At 42.9% G+C, this 25,060-nt stretch overlaps 1 protein-coding gene across 1 annotated transcript; it reads right to left on the reverse strand.

Moving 5' to 3' along the window:
• Positions 1–3,392: 3,392 nt before the first annotated feature.
• Positions 3,393–21,745, reverse strand: SLC10A2 (solute carrier family 10 member 2). The gene is made up of 6 exons (XM_047085526.1): positions 21,369–21,745; positions 13,825–13,943; positions 9,715–9,803; positions 8,623–8,798; positions 6,466–6,623; positions 3,393–3,520 (listed from the first exon to the last, which is right to left on the reverse strand). Exons 1-6 carry the CDS (start codon positions 21,743–21,745, stop codon positions 3,393–3,395), a joined length of 1,047 nt encoding a protein of 348 aa, XP_046941482.1.
• Between the last annotated feature and the right edge of the window lie 3,315 nt (positions 21,746–25,060).

A 25,060-nucleotide genomic window follows, 5' to 3' on the forward strand; every position in this document is an offset into this window, starting at 1 on the left:
AATCTGCCAAATCAGACTTTCTGTCAGAAGGAAAAAACACCTGACTTCATTTTTCTTTTTTAAAGATGTTTATTTGTTTATTTAGAGAGAGGGTGTGTGTGAGAGTCGGGGAGGGACACAGAGAGAGACAGAAAGAGAGTCCCAAGCATGCTCTAGCACTGTTAGTGCAGAGCCCAATGGGGGGCTCAATCTCATGACCTGAGATCATGACCTGAGCCAAAATCAAGAGGCGGATGCTCAACGACTGAGCCACCCAGGTGCCCCTCAATTTTCAGTTCTGACAAATGCATAAGTATGGGTTTGGATCACCCTCCAGAGTGATGCTTTTTGGGGTAAAAAGTGGAGGATGGAAGTGCTAGCATGTTCATGGAAATTTGTCTCCGCTCCCACCCTATAGTGTTTCTATATTCGAAATATTCCAACACAGGGAAAAATGTAGCTTCTAGATTCTTAAATAAATACGTAATCCATTAAAAAGATAAGAAGCCTTTCACAGACACTAATATTCTGAATTGTTCCTTCAGCTGGTGTTGGAAAGTCTTTCCCCCAGGTCTGTCCACCACAGGTAGATTAGGGATTTCCTGTTCAAGGGGGAGAGCCCTGCCAGGGGACGCAGAACCCAGGGCCAGTGGAGCACTGAGGCATCCCAAGCATGGAAGTTTTGGGAAAGCACACATATGGAAAATGGAGAAATGGAAACGGATTCCCTATCCATGCCTTCACATTCCTTGGACAATTTCCTGAACTCCCAGGGACAATTTCCTGAACTCCCAGGAGTACTCATACCAGAATATGAAGACTCTTGTTCTAAATGAATGTGGTTTTTGAAGAAGGGAATGCTTGACAAGCAATGGGCTGTCAAAAATTCCAAGAAAGATAAATTGTTTCCTGCTGGAGGAGAGTAATAAGGGTTCCTGGAGGGACAACAGGGTGATGTCTTTGAGGCGTCAGATAAGGCTCATGTATGGAATTTCTTCAATCCTGTTGGTGAAAGATTTTAGTGCACTAAGGCCATCACTGGAGTCTCTCCATGTCTCTCCAAATATATATGAATGTACATATATATATTCATAGAGAATATATATATTACTCTATATTTTTCATAAAAAGTGATGGTGGTTTTATTTATAAGTACGTGTCATACTTTTATTATTATTTTAAAACAGCTATAATTGTCACACTGTTTTTAAGTCTTTGATTAATGTTTCCCCCTGTATTATTTGCTTGGGGACAAACCTCAGTCTATATCAGTGGGAGACCTAATTACTGGAGGATTCAATTAAGAGTTTCTTTCAGGGACTTTTCAGAGAACAATTTCATAGTAGAGAAACTCCACCTTATTTAGATCTCTCCAACTGAACAGTGAGGAAATCTTGACACTTGTCACAAGGACTCAACTAGACCAAACATTACAAAAATTATTTGCATTTATTCAAGCCTTTAAAATAAAATATTCATTTAATATGATACTCACAGAGGCAATAAAATACATAATTTAGTAGGCTTTTCAAGCTCATTTAAAAATAGAGAGCTGTCATTTTACAAAGCTCAGCTATTTTTCTTCCCTCTAGCACAACTCACACAATACCACACCATGTAAGAAAGCCAAGTTTTGTCTCACATATTTGGATCTGCAGGGAGGAAAATCCTGCCTGCTGCAGCTGCTGGCTTCCAGACCCTTGTCTGGCCATGCTGAAATGCTGATATGAATTCACAGTGGCCTTAACACACCTGCCTGTTTTCTGTTTGATGAGGAAAGCGTAGGAGGCACTGAACGGACAGACTCAAAGTTTTCCTTCTGCGCCATCAGAAGCATATTCTTTGACACTCCTTGATAGAAAATCTATACCACCTCTCCCCTACTGGCCTCTAATAAAAAGCTGTAGTCCCTTTTAATAAATCTAATGATGAAAAAAAATATAGGAACTTTATCCGATTGTAAATGTGAACCTCATCTAAAAAGGCATACATATTACGGTGTTCAAAGCAGACTCCCTCACCCCCTATCGGAAGCTAAGGGTTGACGTTCATGTTCTTGTGATGCTGAAGAACACCAGCGGGATCTGAACTCGCTTCACCCAAATGCCAAAGGCCGTTTGGAGCCAAAACATTTGAAAGGAAATCTATGAGGCAGGGAGAATTTCCAAATGGAAAATGGAACAAAATCACCATGAACTGAATTAAGAATGTGCCCCCATGTTGCCGCAGAATGAAGGAAAAGAAATTAAATCAGACCCAACACGCGGCCAGTTGTTTCCCCCTTGACATTAAACCCCTGGTGCCATTGATCAAATCCTCCCTGCTTCCTCTTGTGACACTTACTTACAGCACCCAGAGAATCCATCTGGCAGCGCCCTTCCTACTTCTGGGCCCTGGGCATGTCGTCTTCTTCCTCATTCATGTTTCTTTTTATCGATACTCACTTGTGCACATCTAACTGACTCATGTCCTGCATTTCAAGTGGGTCTTTATTATTTGTGCTTTTCCTTGCATTCGCCATGATCTCCCATTGAACTAAAATCACCAACTGGAGTAGTGGTGTTTTTTTCCCAATGCTTCTGCAACCTGCCCGCTCCATAGCTGTCACACTAGCCAACGTCGACCTGCCCCCTGCAGGCAGACCTTGAGGAAGCCCCTCTCCAGGGCTTGAAGAGCTCTTTGCCAAATTCAAGCCATTGGAAAGAATTGTTTTTCCTAAAAAAAAGAAATCTAGTGGCATTGTTGGACTCCTGAGGCAGAGCAACCAATGTATGACATCGCTGATGCATTATGGACTCCTAATTTGACGATTGATTTCTGTTTAGTAACTCTTTTCTCTTATTTTTGCCCTTGGACTGTCACTGGAGAAGGCTATTTTTTTTTTTAAATGCAGGAAGTCAGCTACTTGTCCATGTTACATGATAAAGTTATATAAATAAATAGGTTGCAACATTTTCAAAATAATAATTAACATGTCAGTGGAAGATGTTCATTTCAATCTTCTTACAATCATAAATACTGAAGAAAGTCTTGATCACTTTATAATAATAATAATTCGTTGCATCTATCTTAAGATACATAAAGTCAGGTGCTCATCTCTGCGTTTTGAGATTCTGAGTAAGAATCCGGTTTAGGAGTTATGAGGTTCTCAGTGTTACCAGTGTCAGGTATAGTCTGTGGTCTGAGGACATTTCTCGGGCATATTTCAAAGACAGTACATATATACATATAAATATTTGTCACATTAAGGATTTGGGCCACCAGTCACTTGGTACCAAAACCAATATATGGATTCAATTGGAATTTAAATTTTCATCTTAACCCTTTCCTGCCAAGTATCCCAACAAAAACAAACAGATACTGTTATCGCAGAACGTGTACTTTAGAATTCTTCTTTTTTGTCCACTTGGTGTCTACTTGTTATCTGGCTGAAATCCTCCGTTCACCTTTGAGAACGATGACCCAGAGACTGTTTCGATGTCTTTGCTTTCTGGAAATTCCATGTCGTTCTTTCCATGACATTTCTTGTATGCCACATAAACTAGAAGGCAAGACACAGGAGGTTAATCAAGGTTTGTATCAATTAGCTGCAAACTTTCTTTGGGCAGTGATCATAATCTATGGCTCAGATATCAGCTTGCACTTCCTGTAGGCTGAGGGCTGCTTAGAGAGAGCAGAAGCCATTCTTAGGTTGCACACCAGTCATGGTGCTTCTGGAAGACCTGGAGCACAGCCATGGGGAGCACTTACTCACATGGCTTCTGCAGGCATCAGCCCTGTGGTGGGTGCTCGTCAAGAATGACAGCAGGCACGTATTCTGTGCCCACCACCTCCTAGTTATTACAGTCCTCAGTAAATAGGGTCTATGCTACGGTGCAGGGTCCAACACCTAGGTCTAGTGCTCTGTGTGGGAGGACTTGTGCTGGAATCACACTCCGTCTCTCCCTGACTTGACTCCTTTCTTCCCCCGAAGTGGGAGCCTTGGCTGAGCTGGGATCAGCCTTCCTCTCTTCTGGGAAGCTGCTGGTCTCTGGTGGCAGTGCGTCTATCAGCGTAGTTTTGAGGCCAGCTCACCTGGGCACACTGCCCGGCAAGGGGAGCAGAGCAGTGTATGTGTGTAGACAAGCGCTATGGGCCCATGTATGGGGCAGGGGAGAGGGGTGGTCTTCATAGGCCCCATTGGTTTTCGAGCCATATTTTCTAATTAAGTTTTATCTGAATGAGTGCTATTTTGTTATCTAAATATATGATTTTTTTCTTCTACTTCTCATTGGTTACAAAGTCAACAGAAGAAGAAAAAGTATTATATCATTGGAACTTCACACTTAAAATTGGTACATAATAATGTCTATCTCATAATGCAGTTGTGAACATTAAGTGAAATAAAATAGCAAGGTACCTAGTATGGCCCTGGGAGAATAGTCAGTGCTCAGGAGTGCTTCAAAGGTCTTAGTATGTCAAGATCCATGTCTCCTTGTTGGTCCCTGCACTTCTATAATACATTAATTTTTGAAGCCACTGAGCTATTGAATCTATTGAATTGAGCTTTTGGTTAATTAAAATAGCCCAACAGTTTTATTACAAACTGTTTTCAGCCAGGACCCCTTCAACACACGTACACCACTAATTCTATTTAACCAAATTGTTTATTCTCTTTCTTCTTTCTTCTTTCTTCTTCCCTTCCCTTCCCTTCCCTTCCCTTCCCTTCCCTTCCCTTCCTTCTTCCTTCCTTCCTTCCTTCCTTCCTTCCTTCCTTCCTTCCTTCCTCTTTCCTTCTTTCTGTCCTTCCTTTCTTTCTCCTTCTCTTCCTCCCTCATTCCCTTCTTTCCTTACTTTCTTTGTTCCAAAAAATTCTTTCACCAAAATATGTTTCCAGGCATTGTATGTATCAACAAATATGGCTTCCTCATCTTTATTCTTACTTATAAAAATGTGGGAAAGTATAAGACCAATACCAGTACCTGCCTTCCCATCATTCCTTCCACTTATCTACTAATCCCTTTTGAGTTAGTTATTCAACTAGTAAATTCACTTAATTGTTCCATCAGCCAGTCTGCTTTCTCTGGCTTTCTAGTAGACATCACTAGCTAATTATGTGGAAAAACCTCAAGGTACCCAAATTGGCTATATGTCTTTATCATACAAGACAACAGAGTAATTAGGCCATGGACTCCTGTCTCCTGTGTCAGTGATAAATCAGTGGAAAGTTTCAAATGGATCCAGGGAGTCTTTTATACTAGAAGGAAAACTCTGCTTTGAGGATAACATTCAAGACAGTAACACAGAGAACGATTAGTACCCATAGGCAAGTTGAATATGAGAGCTTGAGAACTTGAGAGCCAAGTGAAAAATTAAACCGAACCCAAACAACACTGGACAGCCAGGCAGTCTATAACATAACATTCCCATTATTTCTGTCATTCACCTTCACTATATAACCTCTCTTAAATTGCTACGAAGCATAAAATATCAGTCTCGTTTTAAAGAGAAGATAAAATTTAAAAATAGAGGCTAGACATCATGAATCCTTGGAGAACAAAATGTAAGGAAAGCTTCACCTAGGTGAAGGCCAGAAGGTGGCAGGGGCCAAGGATCAGAAGTGTATGCAACAGCAGAGTAAAATTAAACATCAGATTAGGGGCACCTGGGTGGCTCAGTCAGTTGAGCGTCTGACTTCAGTTCAGGTCATGATCTCACAGTTTGTGTTTGAGCCCCACATCAGTCTTTGTGCTGTCAGCACAGATCCCGCTTCAGATCCTCTGTCCCCTCTCAATCTGTCCCTCCCCAGCTCATTCTCTCTCTGTCTGTATCTCTCTCTCTCAAAATAAATAAATAAACAAACAAATACATAAATAAACTTCTAAAAAATCAGATTAGCTATCCCTAGTCCCTAAAATAAGGAACATGTTTGCCTTAACTCTTCTAATTATATGGATGTTACATAATACATGTACACGTGCACATGCTCATGTATCTGTCTTCTAATATAACTTAGCCTGGTAAATATCTCTTGAATACCACTTTTGTGAAAAATATCCTATATTTACAAAGCATATGAAGATGATGATTTGGAAAAAACAGCCAGTTCGGGGTTCTTAGAAGCATATAGAAAGACACACAATAAAATGGTCCTAACAGGTTAATATGCCTCCCTAATTACTGGAGAAAAAGAAAAGTTCGTGGAGATGAATGAACCTCTCTTACTTTTCACTTAACAATAATCTTTACAGAAATCTTCTGATAAAATTGCCACCTTTTCATTAGCTGTTGGGAATTCGTGGTAACAGTAGAGATGACTTTTCCCACCCCTTTATTTCTCCACCCACGAAAAGGAACTTAATTTAACTTCACGATTCACTGCCAAAAAAAAAAAAAAAAAAAGAAAAAAAAAAGAAAAAGGTGATCGAACACAATGCCACATTATCCACTCGAGGGTCTCTCAAAGGGGAGTATAACCGGGGCCATGTGATCAGCATTATTCCTTACTGCCTAGGAAGATTCCCGCAAAGGCGAGCTGGAAAATGCTGTAGATGAGCGGGAAAGTGAACACGACGTTGAGCTCCTCCTGGGTGAAGGAGAGCTGCACGATAGTGGAGCACAGCTGAGTGTTCTGCATCCCCGTTTCCAAAGCAACTGTTCGGCACCTGCAAGACGCGTTGAGAGGATTTATGCTCTTACGGTCATTATTTTGTGCTTTGTTATTGCATGGCACTGAAAGCAGATACAATGAGAACAAGTGCTTATATGTGTATGTGTATGTAGCTCGCTATCTGCTTTTAAGGTATATATTTATTCAACATATTCTTTTACATATACTACATGGATAAATAACTTCTTAATATATATGATTATATACAGTATGCACAAATATTCTCTCTATATATACATAGATACAATCTTGGCTTAGTCACCTTTTATGATTGTTATGATCATGAGAAAAGCGATATAAAACATCACAAAAGTTAAAAAAGCATATGCAAACAAAAACCGGTGTTGCTGTTTTCTCCTTTCCACATTAAAGAAAATTTAGTTTTTGACATCATTTTGTCCAGAGAAACACAGAACACTGACTAGCTTATTTTGCCCATTGAGCAGTGGAATATATCTATATGTCTATGTGTGTATGATATATACATATATAATATGTACGTACACATCTTATATATATGTATATATGTATGTATATAACCTTATATATAAAGACAATATTTATTTATATTATGTTATATAATAATATTTATTAACAAATAATATATTTATTCAGTACAAATAAAATTACATGTTGAATAAATATATACATTTATCTTTTATTTATTTTTTAGGTGAACATATTTTTTAATTTAAATTTTAGTTAGTTAACATACAGTGTAATATTGCTTAATATATATTCACTTAAAGCAGATATATATGTAAATAAAAATATACATATGAAAAGAGCAGGATCATTTATATTAGTGTTCCATGAATTCAAAGGGGGCTCCTTTCATTCTTTCCAATTATGCCCTTGGTACCAGTGCAGAGCACAGAGTAGGGGCTGAGAAGACACTCAAGATAGAGTATTTGTTATAGTTGCTTCATTGTTAAATTGGCTTTGTTTTTCCGATGAAAGCTGGATAAAAGTCTGCCAGGAAGGTGGTACTGCTCCGTTCTCCAGACGAGAAAAGTCAGAGGAAGAGTGAATGCCTGCCCTGGGGTTCCCAAGGTCAGTTGGTGGTGGGTCAGAGTGCAAGCCCAGATCAGCCTGATGACGTGTAACACCCCCCACTGCCCAGCCCTGCTCATCTCTTTCTCAATGTCTGGCATGCTGCAGCTGCAACACCTGCTTTTCTTTCTGCCTATTGGCTCAGATGGTCTGGCAGGGGAGGAAAAGTTTTTACTCGGTACTAGACTTGTCCATGCTAAACCCAGCTCTGATGTTTGCACCTTGGATCATTGATGAGCTCCGCCTGTTGCTGGACGGAGGGCCCCTTGTCACCAGACCACCCTAAGTGCTTTTGTTGAAGTTATTCTGCCTGGAGAATACGGACGTGAGACAATGGAAGGACTCAGTCTGCATTGTGTGGGGAATGGTCCCCAAGAATCTGAGCAAAAGAGTCGGTCAGTATTTTATTTCTGGGGGACCTGAGTCTATTTAGAATGATTGGGTGAATGTTATTACAGGTGGAAGATTTTGAATGTCTTATCAGTATTTACAGCTCTTATGGTTGAATTGTGTCTTCCCAAATGCATATGCTGCAGTCTTGACCCCCAGGACCTCAGAATGTGACCTGAGTTGGAAATTGGGTCACTGCAGATATACTTGGTTAAGATAACGTGATTAGGGTGAGCCCTAATCCAGTATGACTGGTGTCCTTATAGGAAGGGGAAGTTTGGGCACAGAGACACTTCTAGAAGAAAGACAGTGTGAAGACAGCCATCTTCAAGCCAAGGAGAGAGGCCTGGGACAGATTCCCCCTCACATCCCTCCAAAGGAAGCATCTTGCTGACACGTTGCTTCTTGGACTTCTAACCTCAAAACTGTAAGACCTTAAATTTCTGTTTAAGCCACTCTGGCTGGGGTACTTCTCTATAGCAGTCCTAGCAAATGAATACAACAGTCATTACAGAAGCAGATTCCCAGTCTGATTGATCAAAACACCATACCTGTGCCAGGACTGACCAGCTATTCTAGCCAGTAAAAACCCTAGGGAGTAACCAGCCAAAGGAAATAACATCCCTATGATCCACAGTTTGGGAGCGATGGTCCAGGCGCTCTGGTATAGAATTCCTCCAACGACAGCTATGAGCACGATAAGGATTGCACCTGTGATGGACCCGATCTGGAAGGAAGACACAAGCACCCGACAGCTGTGATTGAGAACAAAACCCACTCAGGAAGAATTGGAACACCTGGCTTCCAGATTGAACTCTTCCTGCTCTCCTTCCTTTGGTAAGTCTTACAATGTCTCTTAGTCTTGCTTTCCTCATGTGTACTTGAGGATCAAGTCTTGCCCAAGATGCCTTTTGTGATGATGATAATGAGAAAAGGGATATAAAACTCTACAAAAGTTAAAAAATCATATATAAACAAAAGCCACTGTTGTTACTGTTTTCTTATTTTCACAGCAAGAAAATTTGGAGATTATAACTTTTTTTTTATCCAGAAAAATAAAGAACACCAACTAGCTTATTTTGTCTTCCAATCAGTAGGATATATATATGTCTCCATCTATATATATGTATATCTTTATCTGCATTTATTTCTGTATTTATATCATCTGTGTCTATATCTATACCACTTTATCCATATCCATACCAACTAGCTAGAATATAGTTCCTGATGGGGAATGAATGGTTACTAATGAGTGGTTACTAATTACTAATGGGTACTAATATCTACCAATTGCCAGATGCTGAACTGGCCATATGGATTCAGAGATAAGAAGCATCTGATCTATTTTTGAAAACAGCTGTCTAGATACATTTTATAGTACAAACCCACAGAACAGAGCAAGGTGCCCTGGGAGTAGAGGGTAGAATAAAAGCAGGAGGTGGCATTTGAGTTGGATAGAATCCTGCCCTGTAGGTGGGACCAGGAAGGGCACTCTGGAAGAGTGCACTGCAATGTCTAACAACTTGAAGTCTCGCTAGATGGAGGTTTATGATATACTGAAAAAACCGGTTTCGTCGCTGGAAAGATCAATTATTGAAACTCACACTGTGGAGCATTTGCAACCTATGGCATGGGGCACTTACCTTAAGAATGATCTTGGCTTTGTGGGGCCATTTGTGGTTAACAAATATTCCAATGGAAACGGGAACAACAAGAGCAACCAAAGATGTACCTGAAAATGACAGGAGAGCAATTTGATCAACAAAATACGTAGCCCAGGAAAAAGGAAGACAAAACAGTAAGCAGCCTGCAAAAGGCTTAGGTAGTATATCAGTCCCCCTTCATGAATCCACAAAACAGACTCAAGCAAAACAGTAATAAAACTCTCCTTGATCCACCCCGGCAAAAGATTTAATCTTCCTGGTGAAGCATTGCTAACATGGATGGTACAAATCCCTCTTAGGGTTCTTTACACTGCCAATCTTTTACTTTCAGTTTGTCAAAATCTTGGCTTCTTTGGTCTCTGGATCTTGATATCCTGGGAAAAATACCTTTCTAAACTTTGTGTGTGTGTTTATGTTCTTGGGGTGTACATGGGTATTTTATGTCTGCCTGTTACATCACGGCAGTGGAAACCAAACAAAAAGTTCAGAATTCTCCAGGCATTCTGTGGGCTGATGACTTCTGGTTAAGACTGAGTTTGGGTCTTCAAATCTACAGCAGAGAGGTGAGAGAGGAGGTTGAAAAAAGCATGCTTTAAATTTTCTGTGAGATAATATATTTGGCGACCTCTCAAGCAATTATAATTCTTTGCAGGAACGTGCTCACCCAGCCAGATAAAAGAGCCATGCTTCAATTTCCCCGTGTTAAATTTACTGCTGTTCCCATCACATGATGGTTTGTTACCCCATGTTATTTAACTATTTTTTGTCCAATCACTGCTTTTACATAATTGTGTGCCAACAACCTCAACTTCTCACGGGCTGTTTCTTTGTCAAATATCCTTTTAAAGCAGGAGGGGAAAGTGCAATCGAATCATGAAGTTTCGAGGGTGGTCGTTGCTCTGCATTGGAGGAGATTCGATGAGGACCGGAAAATGGATTCTAGATCCCAGGGCTGCAAACATGAATTTAAAATGAACACAACAGTGATGAAAACATAATTTCTTTGTAGCCTTCTGGTCCTCCTGGCAGTATAAAGGTCAGCAGTTACTTTGTCCCAGAAATTACTCAAAGGGATTAAGTAATGGCCGGGAAAACCTAAAACAGGAAAAAAAAAAAGATGGTAGGAGAAAATGGTGGAACACAGGATATGGAAAAGAGTGGTTGATGGTCATACTGGTAAGAGCTTCCAGAAAAACCTCCTTTGGGTATCCTTACATCCTGCTACTTTGGGAGGAGACTTCTTCCCTGGGGTGTCCAGACTACTTAAATTGTGGCAAGTTTGTAGGCCTCCAGTTGAAACCGTCTTGATCCGAATTGATTGTATTCTGGTAGCTTACATCCAGGTGCAGATACTGTGCTTGGGATGCCAGTGTGGTTAGGGTATAGTATATTTTTAATGTGTCCCTTCTGTGAAAGGGGCTCCCTTCCCCCGCTGCCCCACCAGGCTGGGGCCCCTCCTGCTGAAAGTCTTTACCTCTCTGGGGAGGCCCAAGGCTACAGGATGAACGCACGGACCACCTGCCCAAATTGTGTTTCTTCTGCCAACCGGGTGAGGCCAGAGACAGTTTTTCTGGGACCAGAAGTTGGCCATTAAAGACACTCTTTGCTGTGTGTGGTTCCCACCCAGAAAGGTGGGTTGGTGTGATTCTTGACTCCCCGTGGGGTCAAGTTTCTCTCTCCTTCTCCCCCTTCCTCGTGTGCCTGTGCAGCACGTGTCTAACGCCCGTCCAGTTCGATGGGAAAGCAGTTGGGCCACTGGAACTGTAATGTGGCCTTTTTGTTTTGAGTTCCCAGAGCAGGTCTGGGAGGAAAGAAAGACAGATAAAAGCAAGAGGAGGACAGTCATGGACTGGAGCCAGAGGGACTGGGGTCTGAACCTGACCAACTGTGGGAAGGCTGCAAACTGTACAGCCTCTCTGTGCCCTGGTGTCCCCCTTTGTGAAGCGGGTAGAATTATAAGTAGCTCATGCAGCTGCCGTGGGAATTAGGTGATGAAGCAGGTGTATGGTTCATAGCGTTGGGCACTTTTAAACAGACAGCAGAGGGGAGCAGGGACAGCACCCCGCAGCCACTGGTCTCCGTGTTCTCGGTGGCACAGGCTGGGGAGACGCCCTCTTCCACCCCAACCCCCTATGGGAAGGGCTCGGCTATGGTGCTGCACCTGCACAGTGGGGTGGGCATTGTGTGGAACTCGGGCTGGGCAGCGCTGACCACAGAGAGAATGTGAAGACCAGGGGGCATTTCCAGCTCAGTACTCATTTGGGGCAAATTAAACCTTTACCCTGGGCCTTAGTTTCCTTGTCTAAAAAGTAACGAGCACAACTTGTGAAGTGATTGGGTTGTTGTCTTAACGGACTAGAAAAACCAATAGCAAGAAGGTTAGGTTGGAAAACAGGCCTGGGTAAAATGGTGAATAAGCAGAGTCAGTATCTTTGTTTTTGCTAACTCATTTAACAGTTTTAAAAATCTTGCCTTTTCTCTTTTCTTTTTGCCCTGACCTCTTTCCTGATGACCGTTACCTCCATGGAGGTGCTAATTACTCTGTCTCATTTTCTGTTCCTTTCAAAATTTATTCACATTAAAGGAAGTGCTGGGCACCTGGGTGGCTCAGTCGTTTAAGTATCCAACTCTTGATTTCAGCTCAGCTCATGATCTCTGGGGTTTGTGAGATTGAACCCCTTGTCACACTGTTCACTGGTGTTGTGGGGCCTGCTTTGGATTCTCTCTCCTTCTCTCTGCCCACATATTTTTTTAAAAAAAAACACATATTTTTTTTAAAAAGGACGTGTTATAAGTTATTCACACTACAGTTAGAATTATTCAATATAGCCATGAAGTATTTTCCAGAAGGGAATGAATATCACGAAGAGAATTTTCTTTTAATGTTTATTTTAGAAACAGAGTGAGAGACAGAGTGCAAGAGGGGGAGGCGGCAGACAGAGGGTGACACAGAATCCGAAGCAGGCTCTAGACTGAGCTGACAGCACAGAGCCTGACTTGGGGCTTGAATTCATGAACCACGAGATCATGACCTGAGCCGAAGTCTGACACTTAACCGACTGAGCCACTCAGGCGCCCCTCGACGAGAATATTTTGAAGCTTAAATTATTTTGTTAAACAATAAGTAATAATAGAATTAAAAGTCCTCACTCAAGAGACAGGTTCTTTGAGAGGCCTGCAATGCAGGAAGTCTACATTGTTTAACCTGAAGGAAGGGGCTTTCCAAGGGAGCAGACTGAGAGTTAAGGAGCATGAGGCGGAGCAGGGGATTCTGTGGAGTCACCCTACAACCTGTTTGCAAGAGAACTATGTCACCTATATCTCATCTTTTATGACTACAACAGTGTGGGAAATGCCTGGTTTGAGAAGGCCAGGAGCTGTCTTGTCTTACCCTTGACCCCATGTTACACAAACGACTTAATTTCTCACCATTATCTGTTGAACCGGAAACTGAAAAAAAAAAGCCCCTTTGGGGTGGGGGTGAACATCTCGGAGCAAAATGAGTGGAGACAGAGTCATGACTGGTAGATTTGACTCCTGGGGCATCACGTACAGACTGCACTAGGCAACGAACTTCTGAGTCAAGATGTGGCTCACAGTCGAGTGTTACCTATATTACGTTTCGTTGGGTAGTTTCCCAGCACCACACCCACGATTGCTCACTAGGTGTCCTAATTTTAAATCATTAGTGGAATGTGTGTATATATATTTATGTTATATTTCTTCTATCTGTGTGTCTGGGAGCAAACTCATGTTCCTGTGAACTATGGTACTGAGCGTTACTGGAAGGACATAGCCTCTTGCGCATCAGCAATTTTGGCTTCCTCAGGTCCAGACGGCCGTGCCTTGAGTCAGCCCTCCCTCTGGTACCTGCAGTGGAGGAAAACCAGGTTCTCCCTTGGGGTCAAAGTTTGGGGTTTGGATTCTGCCAACCCTCATTCAGTCGTAGGCATGACCTGTAACGAAATCCTGATTGGGTAAAAACGGCCGCTGGTTTGAGAGGTAGACACTAGCTGGGTCTGGGCCTGGCCCGAGGTTAACAGAGAACAGGAGGGTAATATTCAGAAAGCTTGCAGAGGAATGACTTACCTATGTTATCAAAGGGAATTATGATGGTCCCAGAGTCGACCCACATTTTGGTATAGATAAAGAGGCACAGCGGCATCATTCCCAGGGCAAGCAGCGTGGAGCATGTGGTCATACTGATGCTGGAAGGAAATGGGCAGGTTGATACGTCCGCCTGGGTTTTCTAGGGGGAGACTTAGTTTCATCTTGCAATTCATGATTAGGAAATCCTGCGGAAGACTCAACCAGCAGCATCCTCTAGACTGATGGACGGATGTGTGCATGCACCCATCTTTGTACAGGTCCCAGCTTTGGGGAAAATGCAGAGATCTGGATTTGTTGTTTTTCTACTCTGTCTTGGGCCATTCCTCCCTCTCCACTGGTTCTCAAGGATCGGAGTAGACAGTTAATGACTGTTTATTTAAAAATTTTTTTTTTCAACGTTTTTATTTATTTTTGGGACAGAGAGAGACAGAGCATGAACGGGGGAGGGGCAGAGAGAGAGGGAGACACAGAATCGGAAACAGGCTCCAGGCTCTGAGCCATCAGCCCAGAGCCTGACGCGGGGCTCGAACTCACGGACTGCGAGATCGTGACCTGGCTGAAGTCGGACGCTTAACCGACTGCGCCACCCAGGCGCCCCAGTTAATGACTGTTTAAATTCATTATTAGAAGAGGTACAGGGTTCTTGGACACACCATGCTTTGGACCTCCAATCAGAGAAAAGCAAACACATCTATACCAGCCGAAACTTTAGGGGCTTTGCTATGTCTGTCCGTGTTGAGATGGGATGGGACTCCCTGGTCCCTCAGAGGAGAGCACATGTCCAAGGGAGGGAGCCTCAGTGTCTTTTTTAAGGCAGACAGATTACTGCCCCAATGCCTGTAGCTTAAAAAGAAAGAGGAAGCTGACTTGAAGAACTAAAGAAAATATGCAAGCGGGGGTGGAGGGTGGTGGGCCTGGATTCTATTTCCGCTGAGAAATTTACCCAATGTGTGTTCAGAAGGACCAGGGTTTGATACTATTACTCCTGAGAACATCTGTGTTTTAGTGAGCGGACTGGCTGGGTGAGCGGATTTTGGCTTTGGACCTGGAGGAGTTTACATGGAATGGTGCTATCTTCCGCAATGTGACAATGGATGGAAGACAGGTGTTTGGGTGGCGGGTCTTCCTGGTTCCCCTCAAGGGGCCATGTGCACAGAGGCACATTCTCTTCCTGGGGAACAGAGCTGTTAAATGTCTGGGCCAGGCACTAAAGCCAGACACTGCTGGGGTTGGAAGCAGGAGTAGCCACTTACTACATAAGTACTATGCTCTTTGGGTAATTTACTTGACTTTTCTTGGCCAGCTTCCTTATCTGTGAAATGAAGATTATAACTATTGCCACCTCATAGGCCGTGAGGACTAATGACCCAGTGAGTCCAGTACTTAGAATAATGCAAGACTCTCATTAAAAGTCAACTACTGTATTAGCTCTCCAGCCATAGTGTGTGTCTGTGTGTGTGTGCACATGTGTTGTGTTCCAACAAAATACAGGATCCAGAAACGAGACATTTTTCTGAAAGTCCTTTCTCCAAAAGCTGTAGCATTGAGACTATCAGAGTAGTGATTTCTTAAAGGTATTATATGTGCACTTGAAGGAAAATGCAGAATTATTTACATCACCTGTGACCCTGCCCTCTGCTATGCTCCACAAACACCAAAACCACACTACATAGTGCTAAGGAAAACAGCTGGGGGTGAGGAATTTCATTTTAATGCATCCAACTAAGCACAGTCTTGGCAAAAAATAAAGGGTGGTGGCAACGCTTAACGGGGGCTTAACTTGGCTAATAACCATTTTTTTTTAAACTGGGAATGACCTCACTTAAAATGTGTTTAAAGAATTTAGGATAAAAGTACTTGTCTTCATGGAACTAAAATAGTATAACACCAACAAGTGCTGGAGATGTATGTGAAACATTTCTAAGAAGTTCCATCTGTTATGGGACAGATTAACTTAATTTAGATACAAAAAAAGGATGCTAAGGCAGCATCCTAAACCAGAATAATAATTTTCAGAAATAGTCTTGCTTATAATTAAAATATTGGAGTTTGTAAGCTCTCTCCCTTCCTTTGACATTCTCTCTTTTATCTTTTATTTCAAAAATAAATTAGAATGGATTTAAAATTATCATCATGGGGTGCCAGGGTGGCTCAGTGGGTTGAGCAGCTGACTTAGGCTCAGGTCATGATCTCATAGCCTGTGAGTTCGAGCCCCACGTCGGGCTCTGTGCTGACAGCTCAGAGACTGGAACCTGCTTCAGATTCTGTGTCTCCCTCTCTCTCTGCCCCTCCCCTGCTTGCACTCTGTCTCTCTCTCTCTCAAAAATAAATAATAAAAACATTAAAAAAATTAAATTTATCACCATAATAAAATCATTTTATTCCAGTATGTCCAATGTGCTTTCCAGAGTAGAGGGGATGGGAGGGGTGCACGGAGGGGGCAGTGTTTTCTACCTGGATGATATAGTAAAGAGAAGGGTAAGGATTTTTTATTTTAAACTCTGAGAACAACTCTTTCTCTCTTTTTTTTTTCTTTCAAATTTCCTTGGGAAAGCTTCAATTTTAAATTATTGCTAAGACAGTTTATGAAATTGTGTTATGGTTTTGAGTTTGGCAAGAGTAGTTTCTTGAGGCCCCGAGGTAGGACATGGCAGCAGCTGGAGAAGGGAATGGTCTAGCTTTAGTGGGCCACCTTGACCATGAGGCACTGCAGAGGGGCAAGAGAACAGGTGGCCAGAAGTTGATGCCATTTGAACTAACATGAGAACAATATCAAACCACTCAAAATGAGATGAAAAACAATTCACAGGTAATAATTCTAGGGAGCAGTGTAGGGGAATAGATCAGCAAAAGAAAAAAAAAACTCCTTTTATGAATAAAATCTGAAGTTTTATAAGAAGCATAGATGTCAACAATAGAAATACTACCATGAGTTTATGCTGGAATGAGGAAAAAGGTAACAAAAGAAAAAAAATCTCTTGTCTTTAATTTTTGGCTTTAGCTCTATTCGCCACCAGGGAAATTTGTTTTCCTTTCTTTTCTTTTCTTTTGGAGATAAAGAGAATAAATGAGAATTCACTAAATGTTGAGGAATTAGGTGAAGTCACTGATGAGGAAAGTAAAGACTGTTACCATATTAGAAGTAAAACACCAAATTTGACAGATCAAATGAAGTGTACGTAGGTGGTGCTAGAAAGTGGGGACATGGTAAGTGATAGAAAAAATGTTGAACAAAGATTAAGAGTCTGGATAAGGATACCTGGCTAGGTCTGGATTCAAATCTGTCTCTGATATGTACTGCCTCTGTGACTGGGGTTAAGGTTATGAGCCTTAATTTTATCATCTGTCAAGTGCAGAAAATAATAGTACTGACCTCAAGAGGATTATCTCGAGGTTAAATACACCAATGTATGTGGAATCCTTGTACTGTGTGTGGCTCATAATGGTGAGCTAATAAATACTAGCTAGTAAAATAAAAATAAATGCTACATAAGAGAAACAAAGCTTGGTGACTTTGAGGGGAAAAAGAGAAAAAGTCAAATACTATTGGGTTAGTTCTCAGAGTAGAGAGAAACTGGACATTTATGTGATTTAAATGGGAGAGGTTGCTTCAAATTTGTGATAAGCCAGAGGGTGGAGGATCTTGAACAACTAAAATAACAATAAACAATGAACAATGAACTGACCTGGAAGATGAAAAATGTAGCAATCATAGCCAGAGAACAAAGGAAAATCTAGAAACGATTAACACTGGAAAATAGAATAAGGGAGTGTAGCTAGTAGATGGCAGCTCCAGATGGAGTTGGGGAGAATGGGGGGAGTGGAAAATCTAGAAACGATTAACACTGGAAAATAGTATAAGGGAGTGTAGCTAGTAGATGGCAACTCCAGATGGAGTTGGCGGGAGTGGAGGAAAGGTACATAAGCAGGGATCCCTCCAAGAAGTCAAAGAAAGGAAAACGACAAGGAAAAGTCCTTGCATGGTGTGGCTGAAAGGAGATTCGAAAATGGGGGATCTCTGGGAATAGAGCCTCAAAGGAGGCAGGTGTCTTTTTGTCCTCTGGACTATGGGTCCTGCCACCGGCAGATTCGCCTGAAAATGTCACCTTCATTTCTCCCAGAAACATTTTGTGTATAGAATGCCCACAGCACAGCTAGAACAGGTGAAAATACCTGTATGCTACTCACATTCCCGCAACACTTTTCTAGGCTGAAGCAGTCCGAGAAGGAGCTCAAATATCACTTACTGTATTTCAATGGGCAAGGTCTATAATTTTGTTAAAGATAACTGTTAAGTTTGTTGTTGTTGTTGTCTATTATTTTTTTTCACTGGAGATTGCAAAATGCAATGGCTTGCCAGGTTCAGAAGAAATGTTGGCAGGGGAATGAGGGGATGAGCGGGAGAGGGGGAGACAACAGTGTTAGGGGGACAATGGGGTGAAGGGGAGAGGGAGAGGGGGCTGGGTGGGCTGGGGGGGTTGATTTGGTTTCTTCTCCCAGAAAGCACACCCAGGAAAGTCACTGTAGATGGAGTTGTTTTGCTTTCATGGTGTGGTATCTGTTCTAGCAACTGGTAAGCAATGCAGATACCTGTTGTGAAACAGTCATATCTTGGCTGCGATTGCTACGGTTCCAGTGGAAATGGAGAACGTAAAGTTCTTAATTTTTTTTAAGTTTGTTTGTTTGTTTGTTTATTTAGAGACAGAGAGCGTGCACAGGTGGAGAAGGGGTAGAGAGAGAGGAAGTAAGAGAGAATTCCAAGCAGACTCTGCACTGTCAGCGTGGAGCCCCACATATGGTTCGAACTCACAAAACTGCGAAATCAGGACCTGAGCCCAAGTCGGATGCTTAACCGACTGAGCCACCCAGGCACCCCGAAGGTAAAGTTCTTAAAGCACAGAGCTGACTCCAGAAGAATAGAAAGTGTTGGAAAACTGGTTCCCAAAAGCTGAGGTGATTCTCTCTTAACTTACTTTAAAGGAATATTTGACCAGTGTTTCCTTTAACATATGCAATGCATAATGTCATCATCGTACTGAGCAGCATAATTTAACTGCTTTCAATGATTATGAGCCATTGTGATAAACGCTATTATTTGTTCCGCTAAAATACAGCAATATCTTCTGGGCATTTGTGTTTAGAGAGCTGTTTGTCCCTAGATTAAGGGACGCAGCGGCTGCTGTGACTTTGTGAGTTGCCTTCTTCATTTTGTGGGCATTTTTGGTCCTCTCTCTTGAGGTCAGGCTTTTGGGGCCACTTAATGCTGTGGGACACAGAACCACCCCACTAGCACCTTGCTCCCCACACCACTTCTTTTTTTTTTAATGTTTATTTATTTTTTGAGAGAGAGAGACAGAATATGAGCAGGGGAGGGGCAGAGAGAGAGGGAGACACAGAATCCAAAGCAGGCTCCAGGCTCCAAGCTGTCAGCATAGAGCCTGACACTGGGCTCAAACTCACAAACGGTGAGATCATGACCTGAGCCGAAGTCGGACGCCCAACCGACTGAGCCACCCAGGCGTCCCTACCTCCACCCCACTTCTTATATCTCATCCTCTGTGCTGAGAAATAGCGCAACAGGGCTCTAGGATTAGGAGATTAAGAAGGTCCTGCGCAAGGAACATTTATGACATTAAGCAGGATTGAATCTTTTCCTGGGTTTTGTTTGAGGTCTGGATAGGGGGCATGGCTAGCAAGGTGACTGCTGGACTGGAGAGCTGTTGGTGTTACTCACAAGACAAGGGGCATCTGTGGAGAACACACTTTCTAGAATGAAAACGAACAATTTCACTGCCATATGTCCCACTTAGGGATTATTCTGACTTGCTGAAGGATTCACATACACTGATTAAGCTGGCTGTTTTCCACCAAGGTTTCAAGTTTTACTTTGGCTCTTTCTCCTAAATATTTTTATTTTTTTACAGGAATTGTTATATGAGGTAGACAGGATTACATAATCATCTGTTTCAAGACAAATAAGATTTCCTTGACACCACAGAAAAGTGTCAGTTGGAGCTTAGATTAGGTCCCTGCAGTTTTTGCCTGCAGGAAGAAATCTGTTCCAACAGCCAAATAACGCAGCCTCGTGCATACTTTTCTGTTTTACAAACGGATTACACGTGGGACATTCTCTTGAGGTAGAAGACTCTTCCATTTTATTGAAAAGTTACAAATACTCTGTAAAAGCTGTTTGGTGGAATTCAAAGTCCCATATTCAATTTGGATCACTCCCCTTGGCTTAGTGGGTGAATTGTCACCTCTGTGTGCTTATGTCCAGATCAGCCCAAGTTGAGGTCTAGAAGGGCCTTATGGCTCTGTGGTGGTTCACAGATTAACTAAACCTGAACAGCGCTCACCATCCTTTGTTCTTTACAAGACTTCCTTAGGGGGAAAAAATCTATTGCAAGGAGAGGTGGTATTTCCTTAAGTGAAAAGTATGTGAAGTGAAGCCATACAGGTTGTATGGCTTTTCTGAAGCTTCGGGGGGACCAACCCCAGCTGAGATGACACAGTGCTCAGTAGGCACTGTGTCAACGTGGAATACAGCTTTACATTTTCCAGTGGTTACATTTCTACGCCTTAAGCTTCTCTCTTCTGAGCATAGTAGCTGGTGATTAACAGAGCCGACTGCCTACTGTATAGTATTTAATAAGCACGCGTTACATTACCACCTGGCTGCTTTGCAGAAATGCATACCTTTCCCAGGAAATGAGGAATTGTCAGGTAAGGAAAAAGATGTTTTTCTATTCAACGTAAGGCATTAAAATTCTCGGTCTCATCACGTTAATGCTTTGTCTTATTTCTATTAGTTTTTTTTTTTTTTCCGGTGCTAGTTCCGACTGGCACAGGATGAATTGGGCAAACATTGCAATTTAGATTACTCTGTGGGAAGCAGAGAAGCCATTTTCTGTTTATTTTATAGTAAGGTAAGCATAATTTAAAAAAAGCTGCTGCAGGTTTTTTTTTTTTTTTCTCTTTTAATGCCAGTAGAAGCGAAGCGAATGTACAAATTCCTCCTGAGGCTTTATACCAAGAAAAAACTTGTTCAAAGAACTGGCTGTATTTGGTGAGTTGACCAACTATTGATATTGTCTTAGAATAGATTCTAATGTGTAACGAACAATTGGATCGCGTGATTCCACTCAGAGCTCCTCGTCACCACAAAGAAAGGTCTGGTTTGTTTCTCGTTTTGTTTTTGCTGATACCAACAGGGCAAACTTTCTCAGGTGCGCTCGTGGCTTGGACAAACTTCTTTTTTGAAACACTTTGAGTCTTTCCCCAAAGATAAATGGCAACTATCCAGCTCCCTGTTCACTGAGTTGGATTAGAAACCACAAAGTATAACCCCCAAATTCCAATAGCTAAGCAGCTGTACAGGAAGTTGAGGGAATGCACTTAATGTCTTCTGTTTAGTTCCTCAGCTGTACCCTAGATCAGGCTGGTCAGATGGACATCACAGTGACGTGGGCTCGTGACAAGATTAATTCAATGTGATTACAGTAGGAGAGGCTTAGATAGCTTACCTCAAGTCCATGTCGCCATCGACCCAGTAGGCCAAGATATTGGAGGCGGTTCCTCCGGGACAACATCCCATGATGAGTACCACTACGGCTTGGACAGGAAGGATGTCAAAGGCCACTGACAGGATGAATCCCGTGAGGGGCATGATTCCAAACTGACAGAGGAAGCCAACGCATATGCCCCACGGCCGCTTTACGTGTCCTAGGAATTTCTTGATTTCCACATTGCATCCCATGGAGAACATCACCATGGCCAAGAGGATGGTCAAGACAGTGCTCAGGACCACGCTGAGGATGTTATTGAAATTACTCTCAGTCAGCACACAGGACGACCCATTGCAAACCGTGGCACTGGCCGAACAGCCTGTTGAATTATTCATTGCTGGATTTGGTGCCCAAATGGTCACACGCGTCCACAGAAGTACCAATCTTCTGCTCCTCAGCAGACGAATAATGCCTCATCCAGCCGTGTCCAACTTTTAAACCCTTCTCAAACATGTGTCACTTGAGTCTCTTTCAAAAGCCACCTCAGAGAAGCAATAAAAAACAATAAATGCTAGTATGTCAGTTTCCAGAGGTAACATTACAACACAGCACAAATTATGAATCATAAAAGTCCTGCCAAATTGTTGGTCCGGCTGGAGAATTATAATTAATCATTTATTGGCATGATAATGAACCGTACCATATAAAAAGAGCCGTGTTAATGTTTAATGCTAAGGAGGTTTGTGAAATTTCAGTTAAGTGACACTTAAAAACAACTAAGAAAAACGAAAGAACGTTGGAGGGTGTAAGCCATAGGAAAGCACATTGTTCACTCATATAAGGGAGATTGGGTCCTGAAAAAGTCACGTCCTGTGCCGAGTTAAATTGCAAAATCGTGTCAGGCTCTGAACTGGGACCTAGACCTTGAATTTCCTCCCTCCAAGAGCCTTCCTACTGAATCAACTGGTCTGCTTGTATTGGTCTATAGTTTTCCTAAAGTACATGTAAGTTTCAGAAGTCTGTAGGGTCTTGATGCAAACCTATGGGACAGTAACATGCAGGAGGGTGGAATGTTCTCTATGTGGTCTGGTGGGAAGGGAGCTGATGAGTAGAGCCACCCTCAATTACAGAAGCGATTCTGTGTGTGTTGCCATGGTAACAAAACACTTTTTTTTTTTTTTTTTTTTTTTTTTTTTTTTTAGGTAGAGACAATACAATTATTTAGAGGAATAAGCCTCAGAGGATTAAGTCAAGGTAACAGGCTGGTGGATAGAGGTTCCAAGGGAGGCTGATTTTTATGAATGTCAAATAGTCAACCTCATTGCAGACAGAACACTGTATTCGGTGTGTAAGGAAGATAAAGGAGGGAGAGAGGGATTGTTCCTGTTCTCGGAAGTTTACAATCCAATGACTGCGTCAAGATGTATGTGTTGTCTAATTTAATCATGTTAAATTAAGGAAGATGAGCATCCCCATTTTACGGATGAAGACTTGAGGGTCAAGGAAATGAAGTGCTTTATTCAAAGCTACCCAGCGGATACCTTGACATCCTGAAACTCAGTCTGGCTTGGTGAAAATTAGCAGTACCTTAGAACAGAACTTCTCAAAACTCAGTGTGCACATGAACCCTCCAGGGGTCTTGTTACAGCACAGATCCCGATTCCGGAAGTCTGGGGTGGGCCTCAGGATGTCTGCATTTCTGACAAGCTTGGCATTGATGGCAATGATGCCGATCCAGAGGACCACACTGTGAGCATCAAGGCCACAGAATACCAATGTCAGGGTGACTACCATGGCACCCAAGGTGGTGGAAACTGAGCTTACCGGTCACAACTGAGAACAGTGTTTAGAGAGCGACTCGATACGGGGAATTACCTTTCTCATCGCTTGAGTACACATGAGCTGTGAGCACCCGGCAAAGGGATCCATTTGTGTCAGATGTCCCAGCTGCTGGGGGGCTAGGGACACTGTCCCTTTAATCGGGAATTGAGCTGCTGGGAAAATGTCGAAGAGTGTCCTTAAGGGGTGACCATGATTCACACTCCTTATGGTGCAGCTTCTGTCCCCAGAGTGCTCCTCTCTAGCTGTCATGCTTCACAGCCGCCTTTGCTGGCATGGGTGGGCTCCCATTAGCTCTGCCTGGCTGCATGCCAGTTCCCGGGAAATCGTCCCGACTCTCTCACTACCCTTCCTGCTCCCACAGCTAAATGATTAGCTAGGGAATCCCCACAAGGGCTCCCCTCTCACTCCTGTGTGTGGAATGACTTGGTCCCTGCCCTGCAAGCATCTCCTGGCACTGACCTCTGACCCACTTCTTGGCTCAGGTGCCCGGCAGCCGAGGGCAGGAGCTGAACACTCCCCCTGCTGCCGCAGCTCGGCACCTGCCAGCTCGGGCTCTGCCCCCCAGTGCCTGGGCTGGGCTGGGTTGGGCACGTCCACAGGACTGGAGATCAGCTTCCAAAGCAGCTGTCCTGCTTTCACCTCCAACAGCCCTGGAGAGTGAAGAAGCTAGCCTAGGACCTACCCCCCAACAGCCTCTTCGCTTCACCAGGTCTGGTCTGCGAGGGGAAACTCCAGGGTGGCTGGGATTTTTCCCAGGATGGGCTTCCTGTTCTGGGCTTGCTGCTGGGTCGCCGGGTGAACTCCCTACTTAGCCTTTCTGCTGGAAGCAGAGGAGACAAAGTGTAGAGAGTAGAAAGCAGGTTCAGAACAAAGCTGTTCTCAAATTTCAGACGGCTTGCTAAGGAGATTTGAGGCTCCCAGGGGCAGAATGCTTTGCATATAGACAACTTGCAAATGAGCAGTCTGTTTGACTAGACAGAACGCTACAGTTCTGGTTAAAAAAAATGTGCCAATGCATTTCTAATTTTCACATTGTTTTTACATAAATTTGCACATTAGGCTCGAGAGGCCTCATATTCAAGTATTGGAGGGATTCACAATTAATTAGTACCCTTAACTTCAGCTGCATTCAAATTCAGGCATCAGACTGGATAAATGGAAAATACCTAAATATGCAAAAATCATTCTTTTTAATTACAATGCAAGATCAGGGAACAGATGAGCACCTGAGTGTCACTGTCAGGAGGCTGGGGCTTGATTTCCACTGTCACCTTCCTCAGTCTATCCTGCTCACTTTCTCCATGCACGGGGCCATTTTCAAGAAGCCAGCTGCACATTCCTGCTTCAGCCCCCACAGGTAGAGACACAGGCAGGTTGTGGGTCAGTTCAACTGCTCAGGCTTCCATTTGGTTCCCCTGTATTGCACTGGAGTAGTGAACATTTAATAGCTTTCTGAGCCTTTGCCGTGAAGATCACTGTGAAAGGCAAGCTTTCTGTTTCCTATTGTGTTTCATCAGGGATGGCTCTGTTGAGATCAACAGGCATTTGGGACTTGAGTGGTTGTGTTGAACAGCTCCCTCTGGCCGAGATGACCTCCCTCGCTCCTGTCTCCCATTCCTTCCTGCAGACTGGACTTTTATGGAGCCCGGAAGTCCCACAGTCAGGGTTATTGTTTGGAGTCTCCACTGGCCCTCAGAGAGTCGCCCACGATCGGACTGGCTGGCCATTCATCTGGGTGGGATCAAGGGCTTGGCCACCGCACACCAGTTGTACGTCTATCACGTCAGGAGGCTCATGTTCAATGGCACTTTGTAAAGCAAAGTTCAGGGCGATAATCTCTTTAATAGAACCTATACCATCCCAAACCG

The sequence above is a fragment of the Lynx rufus genome, unplaced genomic scaffold (genome assembly GCF_022079265.1).
Source record: "Lynx rufus isolate CCGP_SWC_20201006 ecotype Redwood Valley unplaced genomic scaffold, mLynRuf1.p SCAF_1, whole genome shotgun sequence".
Classification (NCBI taxonomy): Eukaryota; Metazoa; Chordata; class Mammalia; order Carnivora; family Felidae; genus Lynx; species Lynx rufus.

Bases quoted from the DNA above. Each gene is read 5' to 3' on its own strand.
- SLC10A2 (XM_047085526.1), bottom strand. From the start codon at position 21,745: ATGAATAATTCAACAGGCTGTTCGGCCAGTGCCACGGTTTGCAATGGG. The intron at 13,944-21,368 runs GTAAGCTATCTA...ATTTCCTTCCAG, and splicing joins GATGGCGACATGGACTTGAG to CATCAGTATGACCACATGCT. The intron at 9,804-13,824 runs GTAAGTCATTCC...TGTCATTTTCAG, and splicing joins AATTCCCTTTGATAACATAG to GTACATCTTTGGTTGCTCTT.